This window comes from Epinephelus moara, chromosome 9, assembly GCF_006386435.1.
Source record: "Epinephelus moara isolate mb chromosome 9, YSFRI_EMoa_1.0, whole genome shotgun sequence".
Lineage (NCBI taxonomy): Eukaryota > Metazoa > Chordata > Actinopteri > Perciformes > Serranidae > Epinephelus > Epinephelus moara.
Window position 1 is genome coordinate 29,223,890 of NC_065514.1, and position 21,588 is coordinate 29,245,477.

General features: G+C 40.0%; 1 protein-coding gene across 2 annotated transcripts in view; it reads right to left on the reverse strand.

Annotated features, from left to right (window-relative positions):
* col5a1 (procollagen, type V, alpha 1) overlaps positions 1–16,538 on the reverse strand; it is an 89,806-nt gene extending 73,268 nt beyond the window's left edge. For both annotated transcript variants that reach the window (XM_050052266.1, XM_050052265.1), the window contains exon 1: positions 16,090–16,538. In XM_050052266.1, coding sequence (XP_049908223.1) covers positions 16,090–16,189 — 100 coding nt within the window. In that variant the 5' untranslated portion in view covers positions 16,190–16,538. The remainder of the gene's footprint in view (positions 1–16,089) is intronic.
* Between the last annotated feature and the right edge of the window lie 5,050 nt (positions 16,539–21,588).

Consider the following 21,588-nt stretch of genomic DNA (forward strand, 5'->3'; position numbering starts at 1 on the left):
TAAACATCAAAACTTCCTGCTAGAGCTTTCCTAAAGGAGCTGAACACAACATTCAGAGCATATCTATGATTCAGAGTCAGGCTGGGGTTGTCTGCACATGGCTCTCAACATGGAGATGGCTGAGCCAGCAGCTAGCAGCTAACGGTGGTAACAGCGGGTACAGTGCTAACAAGGGCACTGGTGCTGACAAGGCTAACTGTGTTAACCTGAGGGGAACTGGAGGGTTCATCGATACACTTATGTGACAATACCATCACCATTTTCCAGCTGTAACTGCCCAAAAACAGCGTATGAGCACAGTGCAGAGTGGCAGCAATTAGCTAGCCAGTGGGATACACTCCCAGGGACTCACAAGCTCTAACATGTACATGCGGTCAGACTGTCTACTAGGGTTGGGCAATGAATCAAAATTATATCGATACTATGGTATAAGACAAGATTTCATCTTAGATTTTGGATATCATAATATCCCAAGTTCTGTGTGTGTTGTCTTTTCCTGGATTTAAAGGCTGCATTAAAGTAAAGTGATGTAATTTTTTAACCTACTAGACTGTTCATTATATCCACATTTCTGATTATTATTTATCAAAAATCTTAATGTGCAAATATTTTCTGAAAGCCAAAAAAAATATTGTGACATTTGATTTTCTCCATACCGCCCAGCCCTAATGCAAAGGTCGTGTGACTTCATTCTCTGCTTGAGAGCCTATTACTCCACAAATAGTTGTTTGCTGCTATATTAATGCTCTGAATGTCGTAAACAGAACCTTTAAATTCAAAATTACTTTCAGTGAGACTGACACAGGGAGTTACAGTTTCTCAGCCTCTAATATAAGAGACATAAGTGACACATAAACTGGCACATAAAGCGTTTTTCATTTAATACTGTTTTTAACAAGAACCTTGGTTGACCAAACGCAAAGCTCACAGTTTTACCCTTTTCTCAGACAGCCACAAATGTTCCCTGTAAAAGCTACAACAGCCTGCTTTGACACAACACTAATTCCCTCTGACCTGCCAACTTCCAACGGCACATCATTCCCTTGGGAAATAAATGAATTGATCACTGACGGCTGCATAGAAGGAGTCCATACAAGGCATGGAAATAACTTTACTGTCCTATGATTAAACACAGCGACCACTGTCTAAATGATGGAGCTTACATGTCACAATAAAACCAAGCTACAGTATTAAGATCTGTATTGGATGATAAGGTGGGGTCAGACTGATTCTCAGACTGTAACAACCAACCAACCATGGCCTCCCTTTTCCATCTCCTCTTGATTCATCTCCATGTAGCCTCTTCCTACCACACACAGTCTCTCCATCACCTTATAAGGACACAACCTTGTATAAGCCCTGCAGCGAGAGATTCTGGTGGTGACAGGTACAAACACTCACTTCCTATCTTCCCTCATATAACCCTAATACTTCTATAGGTTTAAGAGTACTCCGAGATCACCCTGTCAACATGGCGACACATTGGCTATTATTTCAGTGTCACTTTGTGCAGAAAAGTGCTTATAATGCTGTTCTTGCTTTTAAACTTAGATGTGAGGTCTGTCTTCACAACAGGGCGCCTTAATAAAAACAGGTAATCACCAGAAGTGACTGGTGGCAAACTACCTCCATTGTTCAGATGTTTCCAAGAAGCCACAGACATTTTATTACTTTGCAGATGACAGTAACACACAAACAGTGATAAATGATTCAAATAGGTTCCCTTGGGACAACAGCAGCTTGCTCTCACAGTGCATCATACTGTAACAACATGGCTGTCATAATAGCAACAACACCATCATAGTAACAGCCAGCTCAGCACCACAGGGAAAAAAAGGAAAAAGGAGGAAGTCTATAAGGAGCATCCAGTCGACGCTAACTGTGTCACGACCCCTGCTGAGGAGTGCTGCTTTTGCTAATTCACACTGACACAAACTAATCCCATAAAGATCAGCAGCTTTTTTGAGAAGGAAACAATTGTCATCGAGATTCCATACCTGATGACCACTCCTTTCCTTCCATCAGTCAGCAAGTTATATTATTAAACTGTTCCACTTTCTCATTTCCATTTTCCAATTTCCTTTTTCCTTATATTCATTTTTTCATCCAAGGCTTTAGATCCCCTGATGGATCTAAAAAGGGACCACAGGGCCTCTTCTGGGTCACCTGGAGGTGAGCCAGGTGGAGAGGGCCAATTAGCAGCTTACAGGAAAAGAGGAGGAAGGTGAAAGGATGGCATAATATATTCTTGTCCAGACGCCAACTACAAAATAATAGACCTATTACTAACAGCAAATGTCTTTTCCAATAAAGCAATGGACGCAAAGAGCCAGAGAAAAGACAGTCAGACAAACACTTCACAATGTTTCAAACACAAGCATGATCAGCTCTATTTCCCTCCTTGACGTATTCTTACACACTTTCATTCATGGATTTCTGTCACCGGCAGTTGACCTTCCAGGGGAAGCTATCCTGACCACATCCTAAGCCGCAGGTACGGGTCTCAGTCCCACCTTGTTAAACTGAGATGTTTACCCACTTAGCATGGCAGATCCCTCAAGAGACCAACACTTCTGGCACTAGATGCTAAAAATACTTCTCCCTCTGACCACAGCCCCTCACATCCAAGAGGCAGGTTCCCCGCACATACACAGAAACTGTTTATATGACCTGGTCTTGGTTGTAACAGTGTACATTTGCTCTCTGCCAGTCTGTCGTCCCTCTGCTGCTGCTTTAACTACTTTCATGCAGCTGAGCATGACACAAAAAAGCAACACCAGAAATACAGTGCATCCTGTAAGCCTTAGCACTCTTTGGAAGTTTTCTCATGTGTAAATAAAAACATCCTTTGCCTCTCATGTTATCTTGACATTGCCTCCATCAACACGCTGGGGTATTATTTCGGATGTCTGTAATGCTCGGATGAGCCACCGGGCATCTGCTTTCCACAAGTAAATGCATTTACGACACAATTACAAGACAGGGACACATAACTCACACAGGGCACAGGTAGAATGACTTCATCTTGACTTCTTGCGAAGTCCAATGGTGTTGATCAGATTCTACACAATGCAAAAATGCTCTACGTCGTCATGTTCAGTGTTTCAAAACTATCTTTTTTTCTGAAAGATAAACTCTTGGATGGCTGGGTTATAGAGTATCCAAGTCTACTCCCACAGTTAGGTCTTTCCAGGCCACATGCACAGTGGGAACTTGTAAGTGTAATGTACAAATTAGCAAGCAAAATGCTGCATCTTTGATATAGTGTGCTAAAAGAGGAGTGGTTCACTTTGTCTTCAGCCTTTTATGGGTTTGTTTGTCAGACATGGGCTGGATGAGGTTGCAGCACAGTAAAGGATAATGAATTCATAAAAGCATACTTTAGAGGGGAATTATTTTAAAATGTGTGGTGAAGCTTACAACCGTCACAGAGAGAAGTGGGTATGATGTGGTTTTGCAAATATCTTACCCTCCCTATCTCACTACACTTTCTTCCTACCTTTTTTCTCTCCCTCTCTGAACAGTAGCTTGAGTGCCAGATTCATAATCCTGCACTCGGCTCAGTGCCAAGACTGTGGTGGATCCCATTCCCCTAACCTATCCATCTACTCTTCATTTCCACAAACGCGCACATACATGTACACACACACATTCTGTAACAACGCTTTGTGACTCCAGACGGCACCATTTCATTTGACAGGAGGAGGGGTGCCGGACCAGTGAATTAGGACTTTTTCATGGGGGGCGAGATTAACATTCTTCTCTCGTTCCCTGCCCCCTATCCTCCTCTAGCCCTTCCTGAAGTGAGGCCTGACTCTCCAGGCACATGCTTGACCTGGCGCTGAGGACAAGGAGTAATTAGCAGCCATAAAGAGGACCCTGCCTCTCTTGGAAACCAGCACAGCCAAAAACAAGAATACCCAATGAGAGACTTCCCCCTCCTAGAGCGCATCACAGACAGGGAGGGTGTACGAGTTTTTTTCACCTGATTCTGTTATAAAACTTTAACTGAAGCCAAATGTTGTGTAGTTGGAGCCTCACTGTAAATGCAGCAGGTTACAATTAGGGCCCTGACTTTAATTACTTACTTTAAAAGGAAGTAAGGCTTTCATCAGATTAAAGCTTGAATTCAAAGTCTAGCATATACCTGAGATTGTAAGCCACCTGGATACTGACACAAGGCCTAATCAATACTAACGCTCATTAAATACATGGCATTTTCAGTGTGAAATAGTCTGCCTCTCATCCTTTTCCTTTAAAGGTTAATGTCTTATCTTATAAAAGTACATTAACTTTTAATAAGTTTAGCGGAAGTACAGCCCTTTTCGGCTCTGCTATAAAACACAGCATGAGACCTTTTAAACACAACTCCTGTGAAATACTAAGACATTAAGATATCAGGTCCAAGAATATGATAACAAAAGAAGACGCACTTCCATCAGCATTGACCTTCAGCTGTTGCTTCTGGGTTTCATGTGACCAGACCTGGAAATCATACTGCAGGCATTAGGCTTGCTAGATTGAACGCATTACATACACTGCATGGACATCCTGTGAGAGAACACACACACATTACTGCAGACATGCAACACATGAGTAAACTAATGCCTTTGCTAAAACTGAATGGGATGTGAGTTAGCAAGATGGCGAGCAATCACACACACCTCTGCAACACGGCTTAATTAAATCTACCAAAATACTATCAGAGAGATTTCTTGGCAATCGCTGCATGAGCTTTGCTGTGAGGCTCCAACAAAGATTTAAGCTGCACCATGTGTAACAAACTGTACTCAAACAGTTCTGAAGACAAGAGGACAGCCACAACTGTGCACAAATGTGATGTGCTAGTGGCTGTTAGTTTGTTATATTTCAGTTAACAGATAAAATAAAATCTTACCAAGGTCCAGGTGATATGAACAAAAATCAACTGTAACAGTGGTTGAAAAACATAAATTTATGTTACTATTGATAAGCTGACAATAAATAAGAGTTCAAAATACGGATAAAGTACTAATATTGATATGCTCCCTTAGAATAACATGTAATCAAGAGTAACTATTAAGTTCACTGACTTTACAACTCGTGTCTACTTTCACTTGTCTAACGACCGAATCACCGTGATGCCATGCTTACAAACACAATCACTTTCAGGTGGAAAACTGGCAATTGATCTGAATTGCGGAGATATACGTTGAAATTATAAATTGAAACGGTGATCCGACCTATCTGATGTTTCTGATGTGCATATTTAACGTACTGAGCTGCTTTGAAAGTGTCTTTGATAAACCAATGCTGTGTTCAATAGGGATGGTATTTACCATATTCAGGAGAAGAGACCATATGAATGCTTCGCTGTTGTGGAATTTACAACCTTTGTGTACACAACTTTCCATGTCGTAAACAGTCAAATGGAAAGAGTTCCATTTGAACTTAGCTCAAATCAACAGGCAACAAAGCTAAGCAATGTACCAATGGGGACATAGTTTGCGTACACATTTTATCCAACTAAAAGGACCCACTTAAAAAAAACAATATCAGTTTTTAGCGTACACTATATGTGGAATATTTTATCCACTCTACCTTACACAGATATCGAGGCAGTGGTAGACCAGCAACTCCGGTGTTTTGCAAAGTAAAATAACTTTTTTGTCATCGGAGTCCATCAGAAATGGTTGTCTGATTGGTAAGGTAATGTGATGAAAATATTTGAAATATAGTGTGCACTTAAACGGATATTGATTTTTTTAGGAGGGTCCTTTGTAAGTAGCTAAAACTTAACAATTGTGGCAGTGTTTGCTCAGCACCATTACAGTGTATACACATGACACGGGGGTTTTCTACCCAAAAGTTAATGTCAACATTGTTATTTGGTCTATTACCACTTGTGGCCACAGTAGGTGCTGTTCAGCAACAGTTACAGCTGCTCACTTAAATGCTGAATTATTAGCATTAACAATCATCATGTTGTCAGCAGCTTTGTTTTGATTAAAGATGAAGCATGAATGCTAGCCAGGTGAACGTGTGTGACTGGGACAGGGTCTCAAAGCCAACTGAGGACAGTGTTTACTCTGGCATGAGCAAAATTAAGTCTGTAAAAAAATGACCTAACATGCCAGTATCAGTCACATTTCATTTTATCAGCCAGCTGTAATCCAGACATTTCAGGACACTGACCCAGTGACCTGGGCTGTGAGCTGCTTGTGAAAGCAGCAGCAGGGAGGAAGAGGCAAGGGAGGAAATGAAAAGAGCGAGATCTTTTTGTTTATACACCCCATGCCTTCATTTCCCTGGTCATGATCGACTCATTCTGACTCATTCGTAATGAGATAGTCAAAGATTAACCCCAGCCTCTAATTGCAAAATTACAGGAAACAACAAAGCAAGATGAATTTGGAAACGTACGAAATGATAAGCAGTCTGGCAGAAACACATGCATAGACAGACTCAGACAAATCCACCCAGAATGTGCAGATATAGTCTTGCATATTCACCTCTACACCCACAGACAACTCACACACACACAAAAACACAAGCACACAGACCTGAAAGATGATCCAGAGAACAGAGAGTTTTCCTGACCAGAGATTCTCTTGTGTACTCTGAGGCTCAGTGCTATAGCCAGACTCTTATTGCTTTAACAGGGGGAATACCAGATGGTTTACTTCACTGTCTCCACGCTGCAGCTCACAGCAGTGTGGATAAATCACTGTCTGCCGTCCACCACAGACTAAGATGGAAAAACTGAGTCAAGATTCCACGGTGCACCTCTGAATGCTCATTTTACAGTGAAAAACTGCGGGACTGGTACGTTTAAGGCACATGTGTGATGGCCTTTATCTCTGTCTTATCTCTCTTTCTTCTACTTCCACCCTTCGTAGTTTCCTCTCCTTCTGCACCAGCTTCATTCAGTTTTATTTTCTAACCTCCATTAGCAACGTTATTTCCCTCTACCTCTTTTATCTTCTCCTCATTCTGTCCCTCCCACAGCAGATATGGTTTTGATGGCTGAATGCTGAGAAATTTATGATAAAAGAGGGCCCTGCAGCACCAACATTACAGAGCCATTTCCTCTCACCCAGCCTCACAGATAACCATTATTCCAGCACCAAACACACTGACACAAAACAATGAAACTGAATCTACTAAATGTGAAACTCTGCACAATTATGAGGCTTTTCCCCCTTTGTTGAGGACTACCCAGCACTGACATGCAAGTAAGGCCTGTCAAACCTAAGTGGCAGAGTCTCTAAAACTTAACTGAGTAGCTGTGTCTCTTAGCTAATGATGGGAATCAGTCAAAATATGCAATGGTTTCTCACAACAGAGGAGTTTCATAAATGCTTTTACCCATTCCACATAATCAATATATGGACACCAATATACAGCAGCAAGGCTAGTTGAAAATGCAACATTAAAAATGGTTTACAGGGATACTTTATGTGCAACTAAAAGCATCAAAATCCCCAATTAAAATCCTGTAATGCATATAGACTAATAATGTTTCATTGGAATAGTGCATCACTGATTATTGACAACTTGAGACAAAAGGAAGTAAATGTCTGTAATACAGCAAAAGCAGCCATTTGCTGATGCACAATTAATAATGTCAACAATGTCTGGAAAAGGAAATCACAGACACAGGATGGGCAGAGTTAAAAATAAAAGTAATGGCACAGCTTTAGTAAGTTGTGGAAAGAGTGGCAGAGCACGAAAGGGAAAAATGAAGGTAATATTTAGGCTATCAATCACTGTTCTTGTGATAGTGATAACACTGTAATTGCAGCCTGGGGTGAGGAAAGCTTGCCATATCATGTACGGTAGTGCCAAATAATCTGGTGGAGTTGCAGTGGCAGCCAAGTCAACAGTCAATTCATCTCCTACTGACACTTTAACCAGAGTCAGACTGGAGCAACATCAACCCTGTGGGTGAACAAATGTTACTGTGAGAATAAATTGCCTGACTGTCAGTAGGCTACTTAACTTGAGTCATCAACTTATGACTCATCAACATTGGCTTCCTTCTTTGTATCCCTGGTCACCAGCCACGACAAAAGTTGGGTTTCCATCCAAATGTAGCAGAGATTTTCAGCAAATTGTCAGAAAAACAGCAAAAAAAAAAGCACATTTATGTGTTTTTCCATCCACTACTGTTATGCAAATATAATTGGTGCATCGAGGTAAACAGTGGGCAGCGCTAATTCTCCAATCAGGTGCTCCTGCAGAAGGAGGTGCAACAAGATGACATAATTAGAAGAGCGCCAGCCAAACCTAAAACAAAGGAAAACAATGAAGAGCACTCTGGACAATGGAAACAGAAAGTTTCAACAACTAAAATGACAGTTATGTGCTCTTGGAGAAGTTCTGATGCCAGTCCATCTGCATATAAGCGTGCTAAAAGCCATCCAGAGATGTTGAACGGAGCTAGCAGTGGCCTAAGCAATGACATCATCATTTATTTTTTCCATCTGTTTCGATCGCACTCAGTCGCATTTACCTTTTATCAGTACACCAACTTAAAACATTTTTGCGTTACTTCAAAAAAATTTTTTTAGAATTTTTGGCATTTCCGCAAATTAAAAATTTATAAAATGCACAGAAACGCATCTACTGTCACAACGGCTGGTATTGTGTTCACCTTATGTGTCTGTGTGTCATTATGGCAAACTGTGGTCCTGGCAACAGCCTTGTAGCGGACACTACCACAAAAGCAGTTTTAAGTACTTTGCCAGGTGTTTCCATGTCTTGCTGTCTGTCTGTCTGTGGGCAGATTTTGTCAACTCAATGGCATCACAACCATGCAATGTTTACAGGTGTGTAGCTGACATCAAAATGAAGGTTGAGTTTTCAGATAGGTGTAGTCCAAGCAAGGGGGGCAGAAGTCGCGAGTTAGGAAGTAAGAAAGGGGCCAAGCTCCCCCACTTTACACTCCTGGCCCACATTTGTTTTAAGTCGAATATTGCTGTATCACAGCTAAAATGATCCCATCGCAAGATGGTCTCCAGTTTAGTTAAATGCTTTTGTAAAATTAAAAAGAAAAACATTTTTCAAGATGGAAGGTTGTGTAACCAACCCTGTCTTTAAGAAATAACATTTATACACTACCACTACTAATAGAAACTTTGGTTTACCAATTGGAATTGAAATTACTGCCTGGATCATGTTCTGTGGTGGGTTTTTTTGTTTGCTTGTTTTGTTTTTCTTGCGAACAAAGTGTCCAACTCTGACACATCCAGAGTGCCACGTATGGTCTAGTTTGTGCAACAAAAGCATTTTGGCTAAGGATCATGAAAGATCATGGTTAGGGTTACATGTTAATACAGACATTGTTGACCTTTTCAATATGCAACCAAGACCACAGTCTTTCCTGAAAGTTAACCAGCTGCTTGCAGCGAGTGTGCAAACATAACCACGGTTTAGTTTTGTCATTGTGTGATATTTTACTGCAAGAGGGAGTATTGTAAAAAATATGATGTCAGCGTACAACATACTGAAACATTCAGTGTCATTTTCATACAGATTCATTAATAAAGTGTCCTCATTATGTAATCCAGACAGCATTACATTTGTGACTAAATTAATATACTGTGGAAATTTAGTAGTATGTAAATGTATTTCTAGGCGACAGTGTTGCTCAAACAATTATCTCAGCTTTTTTCATTTGTCTAACACATTTCGTTCAGCCTGCTTCAGCACAAACTAGCATCTGCGGTCACACTCTAGCTTGGTCCCTTGTAACAACAAAACCCAATTAATTAAGTCCCAAGCTTAATTACAAAATACTGCTGAATAAGCAGAAACTTGAAGTCTTGATTTAATGTCGCCTTTCCATTCCAACTCCTACTTATTTCATCACCTAATAAAGTAAAAATTGAATACACGTGACGAAGTCTCTGGAGTGACCAGAAACCATTGTATTTCCCCTACTAGGAAAGAAATGCTTACACTCAGTATTCCTACTGTCCAGGCTGTGGCTAAGCTCGGGCAGGGGAAGGGGGAATGGGGTTGGAAAGGATGACTCATACATTGCTTTCCATGCTCAATGATTATAATACCCCATTACAGAGAAAAGCACTGTTTCCCTGCTGAAGTGAATACTCGGTTTGTGAGCCTGGACCAGACTTCACTTTTCACTCTGCCATGCACTACATGCTGCAAAAAAAGCATATTCTTAAAAAATCAAATACAGGAGTGGGAGTTGCATCATGAGGGTAGCATATCCAACTTTTACATCACTGATGTGATCGTGTTGACATTTCAAACACCACTGCCTCCATTTTGTTCCCTTTTTGTCTGCCAGGGAGTAAAGAACAAATGATCCATCTTTGCCTGAGTGTTTTTAGCAGATACTAGCTTTGGGCAAACAACACCTAAAGAGAAAACCATCTGTATCTGGCTTCAAATCAAGCACGCTGTGTCATGAGTACAGAGGACCATTGAGCAGTTCAAAACAATTATTTGACCCTTAATTAGTCTGGAAAGGAATAGACGATATACTGTCCAGGATATGGCAAATAATGCACTATTTGTGCTACACAAAGGGTCTCCTTAACTCTGACATGGGGTCAAAAACTTGCCCTGCATATTTTGTTTTATCTCCCATGTTGTTATCAGGCATTAGAGCTGATTTACAGAGTCCTTTCCACAAAGCCTGCATTTACAGGCTGAAGTGGCACATGCAGTTGCAGGGTCACTGCTTTTCTCCACAGTCCAGCTAACTCAGATTCCTTCCTCAGCGCCATGGCAATAGGCACACACAAGAAGCCACTTCTTCTCACCGCTGTTTATCTGATTGAGTTGGACATGACCTCAGGATTGCCACTTTAAGGTGAGTAAGGAACAACCTCCTGAAACCCCCCACAGAAAATTTACAGTTACATCATGTCTGCCTGACAGATAATTACTGATGGAAGCGAGTGATGTCAGTGACTCATGCCATGTTGCTAGGTGATAACACAAAGCCACACCTGTGTCTGTCTCTCCCCTTGAACAAGTTGGTTTGATTTTGACAGAGCTCAACAAAACCATCTGCTCTAAATATAAAATAAGTGCACAACTGCATCTTTTTCCATCATTCAATCACATAAATGGGTACGACACTGACAAAATCAAAATGTCTTCAGTTTTCATTCCGGACAACCACCTGTTAGCATCCTGTAGAATTTACAAATAAAGCACACTGGAAGTTGTGCAATTTGTTCAATTTTGCATGGATTCATTCAGCTCTATGCGCGTTTCTAATCAGCCTCATGAGGAACTTAATACACTGTGACAAAAAGGCAAACTTACTTATCCATATAAATTCCTTTAGAAGGACCAGTCCAGATATAAAGAGACTGTAAATGAAAAACAGCTGCGTACCAGCTGTATTCGACCTTTAACCCTGTCATAAAGTTGGCTGGCTTAAACAAAAAGAACCTTTTAATGACCCTGGATGTGTATGTGCGAACCTGGCTGAAACACAAGGCACACTGCTATTATTTTTACAGACTCAGCTCTAAGGCTGCAGATGTTATTCGATTAGGAATTTTCTCTAAAACCAGCACAGAACGGTGTATTTTCTTTTGAAAAATGCAACAGTATATTTTTTTCATGGTCCCCTGTTCCACCAAAATGGGAAGAAAACATCTGGAAGACATTTTTTCTGGGGTTTTGGAGAGCTTAGCAGACAGCACAATGGAACTTATCGGATCCAGATGTGGAGGCGCTCAGTCAAACAGCAAGGCCTTCTTCTGTTTATCCCTTTAAAATGTACATAAGGAACAAATACCAGCTCCTAACACATGTAGCATAATATTTGAATCATGGCTATATTTGCTAATTCGTTAGCATATCTGCTGGTCTATTAAATACTGTTATCTATTAGCACCAGCTTTGGCCAGAATCCATCCTTGTTTTCATTTGCACAAGGTATTCGAAGAATGTTATTTCAGTATTTTTGATGACTAAAGTATGCTGCACAAGTAGGGTTTGGTCCTGTGTGAGTGTTTGCTACAGACAAAAAAACTTTTGGTTAATTAATGATAACAAACCACAGTGAAAAGAGTCAAAACAGACTTTCTAAGACTTGTGAAAAGAGTCCATTGATTGAGGAAACTAAGAAGAAAAAGCAACTCAGCAGAAACACAAAGGAAACCATTTGGAGAAGAGGGTAGATTTGGTCTACAGCAGGTATGCTAATCATAGAACTATGAAATAACTGAGGCTCCACACTAGGAAGCCTGCTGTCTACTAGAGTTAAATAGATGCAATTAAGTCAGACTGAAAACATCAACTAGCTAGAAACTAGACAGACAAACCACCTTTATGAACTCAATCAGTTTAAGTTTAAAATCTGCATCTCGGGCTAAAGATGTACATCAGATTGTTGCTGAGCCCAAAAACTGAATCTTCTAATGATTCTAATCTTAAAATGCATTAAACACTAGCCTTATATATATCAATACACGCTTCTTATCTTACTCTTTGACCTCCAAGAGTCAGAGGAGAATTTACAGAAACAAGGAGCAGCGGAGCTTCAACAGCCAGAATTCCTTTCTTCAGGCAATGAAACTGTAAACCTGACCGCAGTCCTCAAGTCCTGACCTTCACCTCTAAACTCTGACCCCTCTTCTCATTCTTAACCTCTATGTCTTATAGGCCTTCTGTTATTACACCTTTTGACAGAAGTTTAAAGTAAGGTTTCCTCATTAATGCCAGGGCAGGATGGCCTCCCTGAAGAACTGGACTATGACTTCACTCAGATAGAGCGTGACTTACATTCACTGTGCTGATCCTCTATGAACTCAGGTTGCTGTTGAAATTAACAATTTGGTAGTGCGCGAAGAATACACTCTTAGAATACGCTGCAACACTTAAGACATATCTTCAAATGTTTTCGTTTACTGTTAGATTTGTGAGTAGGCCTATGTAAATCCTGTGATATTATTTAAGGCTAACAGTTTAGCATGCTAACAAGGTAAGCTATGTTTGACTGCTGACTCATCTTTTTCAGTGTGCCAGTAATGTTACAACCTTAAAGCGACACTATTACTAATATTTTCTGCATTTAAGAATGATGAAATGACTGTATATTATGTGAAAGGGACTACTTATTTGACAAACCCACCAAAAAACTATCACCTGACACTGCAGTTTTCCTCAGCTCTATGAAGCATTTAGCATCTCTGTGCTAACCATTTTTAGCATCTTACTGCTAACCATTTTAGCATCTTTCTGCTTACCATTTTGGTTTTACAGCCCACAACTCTACGTATTTGTTCACTATCTGTCATCAACCTTGTTTCAAGGAGCAGCAGGCAGCTATTTTAAGTGAAAATGTTCAGGTAAACCAACTATACCCTGCCTACCCAGCACCAAACAGCCCACAATGTTAGCTGCTAGTTAGCTAGTTAGCAAAGGGGAGCAATTAGCAAGCTAAAGACCCAGATATGTTCCTTAGTTAGTCACTAGTTAATGAAGACAAAAACATAGCTAAAAGGAAAGTGAAAATTAAACTTACTTTCTCTAGGTGGACAGAAACACGACTCCAAATGAATGCTAATGTTGCTTTGTGTCTGCAACTGTTAGCAACTGTTTGCTAGCGTATAAAACCTTATTGTCAGTGTTGTGTTTTCAGCTGGATCTGCTGCCTCCAGGTGGTGACAAAAATCACCACCAAAATGAATGTAGCTTTATCAACTAAAACTCCAAATTTTACATATTAATGACTAATTAATGACTGTGTGTAGCTTACATCATGTTATTTTGCTAAATGACCAATATAATTTATATTAAAAATGGTTGTAATTTATTCTATAAGAGATTTTTTGCTAGCAGATCTGGGTATTTGGAATAAAATCCATTGTGGAAATAGTTACTGGACCTCATTAATTTACTAAAGTATCATTAGTCTACATGAAACAGTTGTCAAATATTAATATAACGCAAAGATGTAACATTGACTCTCTGAACTGTCTACAGTCAGTTGTATGTTAAAGTTGCCCAATCATTTTTGTTTTTGTTTCAGTGAAATGTAAAAATCACAGTTTATTAAAATAATAAATTATTGATATGATATTCAATACCAGATTATTCATGACTGCTAAATGATTTTTATTTTATTTTTTTAACCCAATTACCCCTCCAGGCATGTATACTGTGTTTCAAGATGACAAGTCCCTGATAAGCAGTGCTGGTGTGTCAGGACAAGCCTCTGTAAGCTTTCAAATGAATGTATCCAGGTCTTCCCTGAGGCTATGGGGTCATGTGGTTTGGGTCAAGATGATTTTTTTACTGCTGACAAACGAGCTAATTGTCTGCAATTACCGTTTTAATATGTTGACAGATGTTTAATATGTTAAAAATGTAATATTTTACCAGAATTCCACATTAGTGTGAACACTGACGCAAAAGCTGCAATCTAGTACTACGACAAATACTTAAAATAAGTTAAATGAGCAAAAAATGGATAAAAGTGAAAATCTTAAACTTGAGGAACACGATAATTAGTTTACATAAAACTTGCATGTAGCTGCTGGCATGTTGCTAGTCATCAAGTATTTCCTATCCAGCATGTGTCAAGTGTCAAGTTTCAGGAATTGTACCAGACCCCTTGAGGATGACTTACAAGACTTTGGTTGCTCTCTATCGGTATTAAGAGCTGATTAAATCCAGCTTGCAGCATCAAAATGGATTCAGTTCCAATTTCTCTATAACATCCCACCAAAAGTCTAACTCCTCCTCTGTCATCAAAAATGACCCAGATCTGGATCCAGCTCTTATACCGTGACAAAAGCTGTGTTCGGTTAACAACCAGTGTTTACAGGCAACATGAAAATAAACACGCTGCAGTGATTTCTTCATATGTTTAACAGTATAGCCCATATGAGCTTGTAAAACCACCTCAGCTGCATCTGTTTTTTAATCATTTCAAATGTTCGGTAGCTTTAAACGGACCATCTGCACAGCATCTCATTCATGCCATCAGTACAGTCTTGGAATCTTCCTAACTGTCCATGAAGCAGACAGAAGAAACCACCTGTTCGCCTCAAACTCCTGTGTCAGAGCCTCAAGGCAGACAGCAGACCACCAACCATGCCAGGCAGCCTTAAGGTGCTAATAATACATGTAGGCCAGACCCTAGCCCCACAGCCACAGCACTGCATGACCTCTGGACACACAACAGTGCTACACCAGAGACTCTGAGATGAGATGATAAAAATCTTTTCTTCCTTCAAGCCCATGTATGGACTGGGTTTGACTGATATTTAAACGGCATTCCAAACTTTTAAAGTCATATTTCAGACTCTGAGTTATAAAACAGTTACTAATAAGCATGTGGAGAATTTGTAGAATGCCATTAATAAAATACATGAGGTTTAAGCCTTAGCAAAGGGCCCTGTGCTTGAGAAAACTGTGTGTTCTGATGTTGGAGTCTTAAAGGCGGCTCCACCCTACCACTTTAGATGAGCTACAGCCCCTCCCTCTTATGAAAATTATGCTCATCCCTCTCATCAGTTAAAAAAAAGAAAAAGGAAAAAGCGATGGAAAAAAAGTTTTTTGAGCTGTGCTACATAAAATCATTACAATAAGTCTGCAAAATGGAAGACAGAAATTTGATATATCTTCCTAAAGTGACATCTGGAATGAATTGATTTTGTTTGTAATTCAGGGACATACTGTACTGTATATCTTCCCACTATCTAATGCATATGAAGTATGCCACAACAAGACATTTTTCAGGCCTGCATCTATAGCTATTTATCAGCTATTGGATGTTTTTGCAGTGGCAAAACCTTTTGCACAACCTCCCTGCAGACCAGCTCCTCAGACACAGTAAGTGTCCAGCTCCATATGAGCTTTTCTCAAAAAAAACAAAAAAAAAAAAAAACGCTTTCTCTCAAGAACTTGCAGCCTTTTGATACTTTGACAAGTCCCATAGTTTCGGAAACACCAAGCTGAATACATTAAGGCACCAATACAGGCACAAAGATGAGTTTAGGAGGAGGGGCGGACGTCACAGTGATCCACTATAACCAAAGAGAAAAAGTTTTCCAGCGCAGCGCAGCTCCAAACTGTATCCACGGAAAAAAACTCACAGCTGCATCTTACCTGAACTTGCTTGCGATGTGACAAAAAGCAGAATCACCGCTAAAGTGATTTGGGCGTCCCTTATCCTCCGTTTAACTTTCCATCTTATATGGGTATCCATGACCGCCAGAGACGTCCACGGCAAGTGGATTCACTTTGTCAACTTGGAGCAACTAATTAGACTTGCAACAACTTCTGGTCAGGACTATACTAAAAGCCAAAAGTCCCAGAGAAAGAGAAAAAAGGGGGAGGGGGGGTGTATCGTTATTTCTCAAGCAGCCATAAGGGTTTGTTAGTGTGCGTTCCTCCAGCTAGTAGACGGATGGGCACCCGTCTCTCCCGCACTGCTCCTCTCCTCTCTGCTTTTCTGAACTGTCCTGCACCGCTGCGCCTCCGTTCAGAAGTGCTCCCCACTCTTTCAGTCGTCACGTAGAGCCCCTTCAAGTCCAACGGGGCAACACAAAAAAAGTCTTCCCCCCAGGCTGTCAGTCACTCTGCGGACAGGAGACTCAGGCAAATCAGAGGAGTCCGTATGAAAGAGCCAGCCCTGTTATTGGCCGTGGGTGGGAGGAAAAGTTGAGGGAAAGTTTCACGCCTACAATTCTTGCGCTCTGAATTCTTTTACATGGAGTCCGCTATTTCCAGAGGAGAGACTCAGAGCGGGAAAAGCAAACTGCTCCTGACACAAATTATGAAGAAAGGCATGCAGTTTAATATGCACGACTTTTTTGTGTGTAGTTGTGATTGTCCAAGCTGGGTGTGATGGTCAGGGAGTCCTGGTGAGATGATGAGATTTATTGTATCAACAGGTGGGCACCACTTAAACCAGCCTGTCTGTACTTACACATATTAGGGTTAAGCCAATATGTTTCTGAACATTATTTCGATGATCTACACTGTAAATATATTTAAATTGTGTATTTATTAAATGTAACCAGTCAGGTTGTTGTTTCAATTAGTGGTTTTTTTTCACATAAAGCTGGATTACCAACTTTTTTTAACTTATTAAATGACTAAATTTAACTCATCTAGCTTAACTTATTTAGGCTAAGTCTTTATTATTTTAAAGGAATACTTCATCGTTTAAATGATCATTTGTAGATCAGTAAGTCATCCTGTGTTACGCTGAATTTGTGAAGAAAACTTTTTCTTTCTCTCTCATGCCTCCAGTATATGAAGATTCCAAAAATAGAGAATATTCTGGATGAATTGAAGTCATAGGGGTCCACATCTAACAACAGCAAAACTATATCAAAACATTCATTTTCTTTCTCACACAACTCGTGCAGTATAATCCAACTTTAATTTATCTATTTGTATATTCAGTATTTCCCAAACAGTCATCCGTTTCTGATGGGGAACTAATCTAAAAGTGAAACTTATCTATGCCCTCTTCACAGCCAGACTCCACTCACAAAACAGTAATTTTACGTTGCTGAACACAGGAGCTGCTGATCTACCGCCTCCTCGATCAGTTAGTTAGTTTGTCTTATTGAATGACTTTGGTGTTTTAAAAGGTTAGTTTGGATTCACTAGAGTTACTCCATTACACAAACAAACTACTGATTAAGGCAGTGGTAGACTAGCAGCTTGCGTGTTCAGCGATGTAAAATTACTGTTTTTGTAAATGGAATCTGGCTTTGAAGAGAGCAGAGACATGTTTCAGCTTTACTTCAGTCCCCTGTCAGAAAGGGTTGTCTGTTAAGAAAGTACTGATAAATGAGACTTGGACTATACTACACGAGTTGTGTGAGAGCTGTAAACCAAAGTTTTGCTGTTGTTAAATGCAGTTGCCGACTGTATGATTTCAATTTATCAAGAATTTTCTCTGTATTTAGATTCTTTGTTCATGCAGGAAAAACGGTACTCGTCACAAATTTAACATGACATGTGGTAAGTAATTGATATACCAATCGTGATTTGAGGGGTGAATATTTCTTTAAAAATATGCCGAAGTGTGTGACTGGGAGACCTACAGAGGCCCCAAAAGCCCAAGGTTCACTGCATGTTATTTAGTTTTGTATTTAACCTTTTTTTAACCAGGAAGTTCCATTGAAATTGAAAATCTCTTTTAGAGGAGAGACCAGGAGAAGACCTGCAGACTTGGAGAAGAGACCAGGTCTCTCTCTTGGTACTTTGCCAGGTACACAATAGGCTGTAGGATAAATAACCTTGACTCTCAGTGGACAAATAGAGAGCACCAACAATTACAGACATAATGGATACCTAAGTGATTGACACCCACTTGCACAATGGTCCAGCTTTGGTTATGTACAGCCCTATGTAAGAAAAGACCAACCTCTAAATAAAAACAGCAGTTATTTTTCATTAATCAGGTGTTACAGGATTTATTGATCAGTTGGTTTTAACAACTTACTATTTAGGGTGTCGAAGACATTTAAAACCAACATTTAAAGCAAACATGTCACCGTTGTATTTCAATTTAGTGAGAATAGCCACAACTGCAAGCACCTTATATGTGACGCATGATTTGAACGAGTCACAGAAAACATATCGTGCTGTAGTTTGTACATTTACCCACATTGAAGAACAGAGGAAAAACTTTTTAGAGCCACAGTGCGATTCAGACACCAGTTCTTGCTGACGTTGTCTCCAGAACAGCCAAAAATGGCAGCTGTGTTTTATAAGCTGTCATATGGCTGCTCCAGCGGGGGGCAGACTTCAATTAACTGCCCAGTAAAAGTTGGTTTTAAGCACAGCAAACATACAGCACAATATTGCAGCCACATCTGACACCGTGTCACATTGTGAGGTGTTAAGTTAGATCATCTTGACAAGACGAGACAATAATTATCCAGTCTGCAACATAAAGGAACATACAATATTGACAAGAGGAGCAGCCTTGCCTTTTACCTCAGGTCACTCCTAATACTGTATGTTTATACTTTCTTGGGATTTAAAGGAGTTAAATGTTTGATTCAGTTGTTTCACATGAAGAGTTTGCCCTCAAAAGGGAGAGAATATTTACATCAAGAATACAGTGGCCTTTTTCAAACTGACCACTTAGCCATATTATGGTTATGTGGTCAGATATATGGTTCAAATTATGGCCTGAGCCCTGTATTTAGGGTGTCTTTATACCTACACCACACTAATCTCAAAGCTCTCTAACTACTCCTGTACAAGGCCTCTACTTGCTCCCTTAAACTGTCCTCTAACCAAAAACATGGTGTTTTATCTGATGCTGGACCACTGGTGGTTTTGCCTCATTTGAGGACTTTCAGACAGAACAACCTGTCTCAAAGTAAGTCCCTGTGAGACAAAAGATAGGATATAGCCTACAGTCTGAAACAGAGAGGCAAATTGTGTTTTAGTGATCCAGATTTTCAGTTCAGAGCCATTTCTTCAGTTCCCTCTCTTTGTCCTATTTTTCACTTTCACCAGGTGTCAGGCTGGATATGTTGCAAAAGGCTGGGATATGAAAGCCAAAGAGAATCTAATTTGATCCACCTGTATTATTGTCCTCCATTGCTGAAGCAACACCTACAGATGATGAGACTCTTACTGAAGCCAGCTGAGAAATTCCAGTTATCTCAGCACACACACAGGAGCAGGCTGCACCAGCTGTTTCCAAGTTCAGACTTAGCTTAGTTAAAACCTAGTTTACTGCTGGGGATTTACACATCACTAAATTAAACAGGAAAGTGTGTGTGGTGCAAGTGGTTTAATTCAGTGTAGAGATTAGTCGTTGATTTAGAATAGTTGCTCCCAGTAGCTGTCTACTGCAGAGCTACAGTAACTGAATCAACTGACAAAGCTTGAGTTAGCTTGCTAATATACTCCTTTACTTTATGATGAAGACACCTGAGACCTGTATTACGAAGCAGTATCTGGACTTAGCGAGGTAACTTCAGGGTTAACCCTGGGTTTTTAGTACTACAAAGTTAGTTCTCTTTTTACTGGGACAAATCACAGTGACTTATGCTGAACAACTAACTTGGTTTGGAGCAGGTTATGCTCAGAGTATCAGAACACAGCCTGTCAACACCCTGACGTCTGACCAATCAGATCAGAAGAAAAAAGTATCCATGGACAGAAGTCTGGAGTCTCAGGCAAAAAAAAGAGTAACCTTTTGTTATAGGTCAGTAGTAATAGTAGGTCATTTCATTGTTTCAGGGCTCTATTTCCAATGGTTTTAAAACAGATCCTCTAACTAAGGGAGAGATTGTTTACATTCTAAACACATGATTTTATTTTAACTCATGCAAAGTTTTTTTTTTAGTCTGCAGTGATAGTGTTGCTATTTTACACTCTGATGCCATCACTGCAGCTCAAAATAATGAGACACCTGTGTGATGAGAAAATCAGTCAGACAGACTTCATCAGTCATTAACCAGGCTACTTTTTTCACCCTTTACTTCAGCAGCAGAAACAGTCTGGCACTACTTTAAAGTGTTTTATGTGACATATTCATCATCATCCAACTAAACAGCAAAAAATACACTACACTCCTATCAGATATAGATTAGTGATACCTACACGTAATTTAAGACTCAGCCAATGGTGATTTTTTTGGATAATATTTTCAATATTTTTTCATTTCCGTTATAAGATTACAGAGTATCGTTTATATCCCACGCCACTAATATTTTACTATCTCACAGTCGCAGACACTTTCAGTACTGTTTCATAATGTTGCTCATAATTAACACCCCTGCCTCTTTCACATGCAGACGTTCATGGCTGGATAGGAAAACCCAAACCTGACTGAACTAGTTGATAACCAACTTTGCAGCCCCTGTTATCAAGACGTCCAATGTTAGGATTAGCCAAGCCAAATAAAAGAAAGATATGCTGGGTGAGTTGAACTGGCTTCGTAGAACAGGCCTCTGATTAAATTGTTTAACACTGTGTTTTCAGTGATTTTCCATTTATCAGAAAAATACATTACCATAAGCTAAAATCTCAAAGTACAAATAGTTCCAGGCCCAGTAGACTGTTCACATAGTTTATTAAGGGGTCCCAGGTTTTGTAAAATATCTTAATGGAGCCATTGAGGGTGCATTTCATTATTCCGGCTTGATGTTTTGCATCTTGATCTATTAGCTGTGTGAGATGGAGGGTTCACATCCAAATAGAACTGAGCATCTGGCTAATAGTGGGGAAAGGCAATGACCTTCTATAAGTGAGCAGGGATACTGGAATCATCTGGAACTGAGAATATACCAAAAATACCAGCTGTAGGAGAGGGCATAATATTACAGCCATATGCCTTGGAAATGGTGTCAGCAAAGGATAAACAGAAAGGGTCAAGATTTAAGCAAGACCACAACATATGGTGGATGGTTGCTGGGCTGTTTACAGCTGTCACATATAGGGCTTACGTTTGAGAATATTCTTTAATGTTTAGCTTTATAGCCGCTGCAGCACTTTAATCTGTATCAAGGCGTACATTGAGTATATAGAAGACGACTGACCCCTAGAAAGAGCCGTGTTCCATTCCCCATCATCATCATCATCATCATCATTATCATCCTCATCTCTTCCCATTGTTGTCAA